General features: G+C 43.4%; 2 protein-coding genes across 4 annotated transcripts in view; both read left to right on the forward strand.

Annotated features, from left to right (window-relative positions):
• The window catches only part of LOC113660809 (kinesin-like protein KIF26B), a 9,156-nt gene extending 8,893 nt beyond the window's left edge, over positions 1 to 263 (forward strand). The window contains exon 3 of the mRNA XM_047821581.1: positions 65 to 263. Coding sequence (XP_047677537.1) covers positions 65 to 263 — 199 coding nt within the window. The remainder of the gene's footprint in view (positions 1 to 64) is intronic.
• Positions 36 to 10,000, forward strand: part of kif26ba (kinesin family member 26Ba) — a 12,517-nt gene continuing 2,552 nt past the window's right edge. The window contains exons 1-8 of one of the 3 annotated variants that reach the window (XM_047821114.1): positions 36 to 248; positions 373 to 582; positions 731 to 824; positions 2,293 to 2,555; positions 3,365 to 3,548; positions 3,864 to 4,026; positions 5,023 to 5,194; positions 5,318 to 8,648. In XM_047821114.1, coding sequence (XP_047677070.1) covers positions 382 to 582; positions 731 to 824; positions 2,293 to 2,555; positions 3,365 to 3,548; positions 3,864 to 4,026; positions 5,023 to 5,194; positions 5,318 to 8,648 — 4,408 coding nt within the window. In that variant the 5' untranslated portion in view covers positions 36 to 248; positions 373 to 381. The remainder of the gene's footprint in view (positions 249 to 372; positions 583 to 730; positions 825 to 2,292; positions 2,556 to 3,364; positions 3,549 to 3,863; positions 4,027 to 5,022; positions 5,195 to 5,317; positions 8,649 to 10,000) is intronic. The other 2 variants (XM_047821112.1, XM_047821113.1) reach the window with 2 other exon arrangements.

Below are 10,000 nucleotides of genomic sequence, written 5' to 3' on the forward strand. Positions count from 1 at the left end.
GAGAGATGCTTTATTTTTCTGTAACTGTGTTATTGATCGTTTGATTAAACATTCCCTCCTTTAGAGCGGCTCAAAAACTAAACCTGTCCTCTAAAAAGAAGAAGCAGAAGCCGACGCCCACTGCTCCATTGACCACGCCCCTTTTCCCAACAAACTTCAGTGGAATCCTGCAGGTCACGTCTCCACCAGCCCCACCCTGTCTGCTCAGAGCTGTCAGTAAAGTGAGAGATAATCCAGGACTCGGCAAGGTGACTATCATTTAGTCACATCATCAATGTAAAGGCTGCAGAATCTCACAATGAGACACAATGTGTGTGTGTGTGTGTGTGTGTGTGTGTGTGTGTGTGTGTGTGTGTGTGTGCTGATGTCTAGGTGAAGGTGATGCTGCGTGTGTGTGCCGTGTCCCATGCTGAGTCCAGCTCCTTCCTGAAAGTGGACTCTCGTAAGAAACAGGTTAGCATTATGGATCCATCTGTTAACTCCACCTCCCAGCAGAGCTCCAATCACAAACGAGGAGCCTCCACCCAAGTACCACCCAAAATGTTCACCTTCGACTCTGCCTTCTCACATGATGCCTCACAGGTGAATGCTCGTCTAATCCACTTCCTGTTTGAATTGTCCTGTGTGACAATAGTTAGAAAGAGATATTCTGTAAAAATGTGTGTGTGTGTGTGTGTGTGTGTGTGTGTGTGTGTGTGTGTGTGTGTGTGTGTGTGTGTGTGTGTTACAGGCGGAGGTGTGTGCTGGTACCGTAGCCGAGGTGATCCAGTCGGTTGTGAATGGAGCTGATGGATGTGTGTTCTGTTTTGGTCACTCCAAACTGGGTGAGAGAATTTATTGTTTCGTCCATTTGTGTGTATTTTTGTGTGTTTGTGTGTGTGTATCTTTGTGTGTGTGTATCTTTGTGTGTGTGTATCTTTGTGTGTGTATCTTTGTGTGTGTGTGTGTGTGTTTGTGTGTGTGTATCTTTGTGTGTGTGTATCTTTGTGTGTGTTTGTGTGTTTGTGTGTGTATCTTTGTGTGTGTGTATCTTTGTGTGTATCGTTGTGTGTGTTTGTGTGTGTGTATCGTTGTGTGTGTATGTGTGTGTGTGTGTGTTTGTGTGTGTATTCGTGTTTGTTCAGCTCATTGTTCTGTTTTCATTATAATTTTTTATTCTGTATTTTTATTTGATTTATTTGATTAATTATATAAATAAATAAATGTATAATTTCAGCCTTTTATGTAATAAACTGTTAAACACGTTTCATCTCATTTAGTTTCTGATGATTTTCATTCATTTCTCTTCATTAAAGTTTAACACTCATCATCATCATCATCATCATCATCATCATCATCAGTTTTTAACTTTACACTAAAACAGTTAATTGATTTTTCAGACTCTGTGGATATTAAATTAACTATACGACCAAGAGATTTCCCCCCAACACCTAACCCCCAACACCTAACACCTAACCCCCAACACCTAACCCCCAACACCTAACCCCTAACCCCCAACACCTAACACCTAACCCCCAACACCTAACCCCCAACACCTAACACCTAACCCCCAACACCTAACCCCCAACACCTAACCCCCAACACCTAACACCCAACACCTAGCCCCCAACACCTAACCCCTAACCCCCAACACCTAACCCCTAACCCCCAACACCTAACCCCCAACACCTAACACCCAACACCTAGCCCCCAACACCTAACCCCCAACACCTAACCCACAACACCTAACCCCTAGCCCCCAACACCTAACACCTAGCCCCCAACACCTAACCCCTAGCCCCCCAACACCTAACCCCTAACCCCCAACACCTAACCCCCAACACCTAACACCTAACCCTGTAATAAAGATGTAATAAAGCTGTAATAAAGCTCATGAACATTTTATTTCATCACATTTAGCAAAAAACTAATTTTATATTTTGATGTTTATTTGCTCACATTCAGCAAAATATCTTTAGACATAAACAAACAAACAAACAAGTCATAAATAAACAGAACATTTTGGCCTTCACACACACACATTTATTGTATTATTGTGTTACAGTGTTTGTGTCACAGGTGTAAGAATTGTGCCATTTGTTCCTGTTTGAACCTTTGTTCAGTGTTGGAGAAATTTCTGTTTATATCTGATAGAAGTCTCACTGTTACTCCTGCAGAGCAAAGCTGTAAAGCCATCTGTCACTATGTGCTCAGGGAAGAGTGTGTGTGATGTAGGACACACCTCTGTAATATAAATCTGTGTGTGTGTGTGTGTGTGTGTGTGTGTGTGTGTGTGTGTGTGTGTGTGTGTAGGAAAAACCTACACCATGATTGGGAAGGACGACTCCATGCAGAACCTGGGCATTATCCCCTGCGCTATCTCCTGGCTCTTTAAAATCATTACGGAGCGGAAGGAGAAGACCGGAGCTCGATTCTCTGTCCGTGTCTCTGCCGTGGAAGTCTGGGGGAAAGATGAGAACCTGAAGGACCTGCTGTCTGACGTGGCCACAGGCAGTTTACAGGATGGCCACTCACCTGGGGTTTACCTGTGTGAAGACCCCATCTGTGGCATGCAGGTGAGGAGACACTTAGGGTCACATTCAGGGAACAGAGATGAGGAAAGGTTTGTAATGTAAAGACAATGAAATTGTGAGATTCACATAAACAACTGGTGTGTGTGTGTGTGTGTGTGTGTGTGTGTGTGTGTGTGTGTGTGTGTGTGTGTGTGTGTGTGTGTGAGAGAGAGAGAGGCATCTCTAAGGACATTAGGAGATAAAGTCACTGTCCAGATGAAAATCTGTTAAATAATAAATACACTAATTCTGCAGACTGAATGTGTGTAAATGTCTTAATAATAGTTTTAATCTTATTCACAAATAAAACCTCAAACAATTACAAAGGGAGAATTAACATTAAATACTAAAAATCATCTCCACTTATTTGTTTATTTGTTTGTTTGTTTGTTTGTTTATTATTATGTATTAGTTATTTAGTTATTATTATTTATTAATTTATTAATCTTGTTTATTCCCAGTGAAATACAGGGAAAGTGATTCTCTTACTGATGTGAGTCAAAATGTGCAGATTAACAACATTATAAAAGTAACGACTCTTCACTTACAGGTGACTGTGTTTAACACAGTTTATTAACACAGTTTATTAACACAGTTTATTAACACAGTTTATTAACAGTTATCACTGTGAGCTGATTAAAACCTATTTGTACTACATTTACATCTTAATGAGTAACAAACATAAATAGCATTTTTTATTTCTTCATCTAGGTTTTAATAATAAATAACGTTGTGACCTCCTGCTGAGTCTGTCAGCATAAACACTGATGATGTGGATATGTGTGTAACATGTGAGTGTGTTTGTGGTTTAGCTGCAGAATCAGAGCGAGCTGCGAGCGCCGACTGCAGAGAAAGCTGCCTTCTTTTTAGACGCCGCTATCGCAGCTCGGTACAGCAGCCGAGCCGAATGTGATGAGGACGAACATCGTAACTCACACATGCTCTTCACACTGCACATCTACCAGTACCGCATGGAGAAGAGCGGAAAAGGAGGCAGTAAGTATCTGTGTTCCTGAGTGTGTCCTGCTTACAGATATGATGTCATTTCCTGTTTCATTTATTGCCTGTTCGAGCCCAAATTACAAGTCCAGAGTTTGTTTATGTGCATCAGAATGTCATGTGACACGAGTCAGTCCTGAAAATACCATCAAAATGAGTTCCTCAGCCTCAGAAAGAATTAAAATGTCAGAATTTATATTGTATTGTAATTATTATATAATATGTACATGCGAGTGTGTGCGTGTGTGTGTGTGTGTGTGTGTGTGTGTGTGTGTGTGTGTGTGTGTGTGTGTGTGTGTGTGTGTGTGTCAGTGTCCGGAGGCCGCAGTCGTCTGCACCTTATAGATTTGGGAAGTTGTGTGAAGGAGTTGTCTAAACCCTGTGAAAGTGCCACAGCCACTCAGTGTCTGTCTCTCTCGGCCCTCGGCAACGTCATCCTCGCCCTCGTCAACGGCTCCAAACACATTCCCTACAAGTACGAGTCCTGACTGCTTATTTTTATGGTCATCTTTACAATATTATGTGGAATTAAAGCTCCATCACCAATCATCATTTTACTAAATCTAAAGATTTTATTTTACATAACAGTGAAAAGTTTTTCACATGTTTAGAACATGATGCCACATAGGCATGGTGTGTGTTGCCATAGTAACCGCAAAGATTTATGTTTAAAGATTATAAACAACTCTGTCCACTAATGTGAAAGGGAAGTGCATGAGGTTGCATCTGTGCTTGTGTGTGTGTGTGTGTGTGTGTGTGTGTGTGTGTGTGTGTGTGTGTGTGTGTGTGTGTATACGTTTACTCAAACAGAAGCCGATCCTGTCATATTGTCCTATGTAGCTAAGGAGAAGTAGACAGGATTGAAGTGTGGCACAAAAGCCCAGAATAATTTATTCTCAGTTCTCGAAGGTAAACGAGTGTGTTGAGCAAGGCCTCAGAAACAGATGATGGTTTATATTCCCTGTCTCTTCTCTCTGCTTAAACACTTACAGCTTTGAGGCTCACAGCCTGCAGATCGTGTTTTCCTCCCACAAGGCATGTGTGAAAACTCTATGCAAATTGAATTCACTTTGCAGACCTGGTGTGTGGGTCTGAAGGCCTGAACTGCGATGCGGAGAGATGTGATTAAGATTCTGGGAGATTTTAAATGAGATTTTAATATCGGCATGAATAAATTAAAAATGCATAAAAACATCGATGATGTTAGCGTGCTTTAATGAGAGCTAAATGCTGGTTGCTGTGTTCTGTAGGTCGTGTAAATGGCAGGATTAAATGTCAAAGCAGGAAAACAAAGTAATTGAATGTAGATGATGAGTCAGAGCGACAGCCAGCGCTCAGTAATGCGATTATATTTCTAAATCATCTACATCACACAGGAAAAACAATGAGCCATATTAAACAATGTGATCAGAAGTTATGGTGTGTGTAACGCTCCTCTTCGTCTCCTTCGCTTGTCTGTGCTGTTTCACAGGGACAGTAAGTTAACTATGCTGTTGCGAGAGTCGCTGGGAAACATGAATTGTCGCACGACCATGATCGCTCACATCTCCTCCTCTCCCAGCCATTTCTCAGAAACTTTGTCTACACTACAGATTGCTTCTCGAGTGCTGAAGATGAAGAAGAAAAAGACTAAAGTAAGCTTGGTATGAGGCACATTTTATATTCTGTTAGGAACAAAATGACCCTTTGATTTCTGGAATGAGGAAGACATTAACATGACATCAAACATGAAATCCAAATATAATTTTGAGTTGTGTATCTTGCAGCAGTACACATCTAGCTCCTCTGGTGGAGAAAGCTCATGTGAGGAGGGAAGAATGAAACGTCCGACTCAGCTCCGCAACATTCACTCCAGGAACATTAGAGGATCTGAAATACAGCTGCTTCACATTACCAGCGACCAAGATGATTATTCCAGCAGTGAGCAGTCTTGTGATACTGTCATTTACGTAGGTCCAAACGGTTCTGCACTTTCAGACAGAGAGCTCACAGATAACGAAGGTCCTCCAGAGTTTGTACCCATCATAACATCTATTCATGAGGATAAGGGAGGCCAAAGCAGGCAGTCATCTCAGTTAGGTGATGCTTTAATCCAACCACCACAAAATGTCCAGTCGATTCAGACCCTTCATCCTCAGACACTTCCTCCTGTAGCTGAAGAAACTGCAGTCCCTAGCAAGCAGGAGAAAGATTGTCTCAAATGCAACACATTTGCAGAGCTGCAGGAGCGTCTGGGGTGCATTGATGGCAGCGAGGAAGTAAACAGTTTTCCTTTTGAAGAAGTTCTGTCCAACAGACTTAAGAAAATTGAATCTCTTCCATCCTGCACCACCACAGAGGATCCCAAGAGGATCTCTAATGATCAGCAACTGGAGGAGATCCGGGAAGTGGTAGAGGAAGCAGAGATTGCACAGTCCATTATAGAAAGTCTGGCAAAGTCCACAATAAACACGTCTCCTCTTTCTACAAGTGGAACTGGAGGGACTGGTGTTAGACAGCTCACATCTCTTCAAAGGGCCAACAGTCTTCACAACAGCAGGGAGTCCATTAGTGGAGGAAGCAGCAGTGACAGTAAACCTCGTTCCTCTGGTTCCCCCAGACTCGGTATAGCTAGCTTGACAAAAACATCAGAATTCAAACCTCCCTATTCACCTTCTCAGCGCTGCAAAGTGTACACCCAGAAAGGCGTAATGCCTAATACACATCCACAATCCACACAAAACTTGTACAGAGATTCAGGAAAGTCATCTACTGAGTCGTTGCTTCAGGCTGAATTTAGAACATCTCCTGTCGGGACGGGTCCTCAGGTACTGAAATGCTCTTCTTCCTCCAACAGTTTAGGATCAGTGGACACACTGTGTGATGATGTTCCTCAACTACCTCTGGACAATAAAAACAGCACACCGGTCACCTTGCAGCAGTTAGAGCCACAGGCTGAAGATGACTTGGTCTTTACCCTTGTTGAGGAGTTAACACTGAACGGGATCATAGAGGACGGCAGGCCCACCAGTGTAATCAGCTTCAACAGTGAGTGCTCAGTTCAGGATCTTGCATTGGGTCCACGTCCCGTCAGCATCATCAGCAGTTTGAGTGAAGACTTGGATTGCTACAGCAATCCAACCTCCATTACCACTGCCACCATCTCAGAAGCCAACATTGTTAAATTTCTGCCTCTCAGCAAGGAGGAAGGAGAGTTCATCATAAACCGACGGCCCTCTAACAGTTCTTGGCTGACGGAAATGAGTACGGGAAGTGGTGAAGGACAACTTTGTCAAAGCTTTGTTATGCAGCAATGCTTTGGGCAGGGTGACGGACTAGCTGAGGTTCAGCTTCTGGAAGTTAATGAGGTAGAGGAGCTCACAGAACAGAACAAGGAGGATGGAAATGTTTTCTGTAGAAGTGAAACTTCCACCAAAATGTCTCCAACCATGGGAAAAACAACAGTCACTATTTCCAATGTTCAGACATTATGCACCTTGACTAGCTTTTCCCGTAACAAAACTAATATAACAACTCAGCCTTGTGTTGCTCTAATGCCCATTATTCATGATACACCAACCAAACCCCCTTCTGACAAAGATCACAGATCTCCACCAGTTCCTCTCTCAAGTAAGATGATTTTTAATGATCCCTGGATGAAAAGGGAGTCCTCCAGCCCCGAGGAACCTGTCTGTGAAGCAAAGCTAGAGAAAGGAACATCTGAATATATAAAGAGTAAAAGAGTGTTAGACAGAAAAGGTTTAAGCAGCTGTGAAGCAGAAGGTTCTGATTCCTTCAATAGGGTCATAGATGGATGTGAAATGGTTCTAAATGCTTCAGAAAACATCACACCTTTGTTTTCAGCTAACATCCTCAGGACCGGCAGCCTTCCTAGGGCATGGCATCACCTAAACAAGCAGGATGACCTTGATGAGTCTTCTTATCGCTACATGAGTGGAGAATATAAAACCCTTGGAGTTACTACATCCACTCCCTGCAGTCCTCGAGCCACACTGGAGCGAAGATTATCATCGGGAAAGCAAGGGTTCTTCAGTCGTCCAAAAGGAATCCCACCCTTACCACCTGTGAGGAAGTCAAGTCTTGACCAGAGAAACAGAGCCAGTCTCCAGCACAATCCCACAAATAACCAGTGTCCAAGCCTGCACTTACCGTTCTTGGGCAGCACTCCAGAGAATCTGGCTGGTAAACAAACAGCACCAAACTTGGAGAGCAGCAGACTCTTCAGTGCCAAACTTGAGCTTTTGGCTAACAGAACCAATTCTCTGGGAAGGTCCCATGTTGGCCACTATGACTGTCATTCTTTAGAGAGAGGGGAGAGTCTGATGCTTGTTGGATCTAAAGCAGCTGTAGTGAGAGATAGCACCATGCCCCGAGTTGGCAGAAGCATCACACGTAACTCTGTCTCTTCTCCATCCAATGGACTGACCAGCAATTCCAGTGTAACACATTCACCCAAATCAAGCCAATCCAAAATCTCAGCTGTTACCAAACTCCTCATGGCCAGTCCTAAGTCTCGAAGCCTTTCCACATCTAACACCAAGAGCTTGAGCTTCTCCACCAAGTCCCTTCCACAGTCAGTAAACAGGAGCTCCAGTCTGCCCCCTAATGGAAAGAACCAAAACCCAAATTCTTGGTCAACTCAATCTCTAAGCCGCAGCAGGGGATTAGGGCTTGCCTCGAAGCTGCCCCTTAGAGCTGTAAATGGACGAATCTCAGAACTTCTGCAGGGCAGTGCAGGCCAGACCAGTCATGGACGAGGTACATGTAATACTGAGGAAAGAGGAGGAACAGTCCATGGTGCAGCAGTGGTTCATACACTACCGTCCCCATATAGTAAGATTACTGCTCCACGGAGGCCACATCGTTGCAGCAGCGGCCATGCTAGTGATAACAGCAGCGTTCTGAGTGGAGAGCTGCCACCGGCCATGGGGAAAACTACACTCTTCTACCACAGTGGGGGCAGCAGTGGTTATGAGAGTATGATACGTGACAGCGAGGCCACCGGAAGCGCATCTTCTGCTCAGGAGTCTATGAGTGATAACAGCAGCTCAATTAGTGGGAGAAGGAGTCTTAAAAATGCAAAGAAAAGGAACACAGGTAAGAAGAACACAACTTCTAACTAGAGCTTCTTCTTGTTTCGATGTTTATACAGCAAGTGATTAGCTTTAACTCCTGATGTACTAGGGTTAGGATTAGGGTTAGGGTTAGAGTTAGGGTTACCACTAAGGGTTAGGGTTACCACTAAGGGTTAGGGTTACCACTAAGGGTTAGGGTTACCACTAAGGGTTAGGGTTACCACTAAGGGTTACTAAGGGTTAGGGTTACCACTAAGGGTTACTAAGGGTTAGGGTTACCACTAAGCACTGCACTGTGTTCTAGATAACAGGGCTTTAACCTTGCTTCTTATTTCATTTAAAAAACACACACACACACAGCATATATTTCATAAAGGGTAATACACATGCTCTCTTACACACACATCAACACACACACACACAAACAGAATATATTTCATAAAGGGTAATACACATGCTCTCTTACACACACATCAACACACACACACACACACACACACACACACACACACACAAACAGAATATATTTCATAAAAGGTAACACACACACATCAACACACACACACACACACACACACACACACACACACACACACACACACAAACAGAATATATTTCATAAAATGTAACACACACATCAACACACACACACACACACACACACACACACACACACACACACACACACACACCAACACAGCCCTGTAAGCAGGATGTCTGCGAAGGAGTTTTGTCTTTAATATCTCTGAGCTAAATGACCAGTTTAAATGGACAGAATCTGCAGGTTTTCTGACCCCCCCCCCCACACACACACACACACACACACACACACACTCACTCTTCTGCCCAAGTGTTTATGATAGTGATCTTAAAATAAACAGAATTTTAGTTGTTTAGAGGGTTCTGGGTGGTCTGTCATTATTTAGTGCCCCACTCCCTCCTCCACTTTTCCTCAGGGTAAAAAAAGTCTCCTGCATTTCACTGTGCTGAGTTTTCTGCCCTGCCTGAACTACCCTACACTATTCTAGGGTCCTTAAGTGCTTAGAAGAACAAACTGTGAATAGATTTGTTTATTTAAAAATAGCTGAATCATAAAATAGTAAAATAAGCATTAGAGTCACTTTGCTGTAAAATCTAAAAAGGGGGCCGCACTGCTGCAGGGCGACTACAGGGGGAGTAACAGCACTGGGGGAGATTTATAATCATGTCTTAAAGGCTTTCAGGTCAATGTTCTAGAGCCATGTAGTGGAGCGAGTAGAACACACGACCACTCATATGTCCTGGTGTGTTTTAGTGATCCAACATGTGGGAATCTTGTCTCCCTGTAGTGCACTAGTTAGGGTGCAGGGTCCATTAATCCATTTCCACTGAAAG

Source organism: Tachysurus fulvidraco, chromosome 12, assembly GCF_022655615.1.
Source record: "Tachysurus fulvidraco isolate hzauxx_2018 chromosome 12, HZAU_PFXX_2.0, whole genome shotgun sequence".
NCBI lineage: Eukaryota > Metazoa > Chordata > Actinopteri > Siluriformes > Bagridae > Tachysurus > Tachysurus fulvidraco.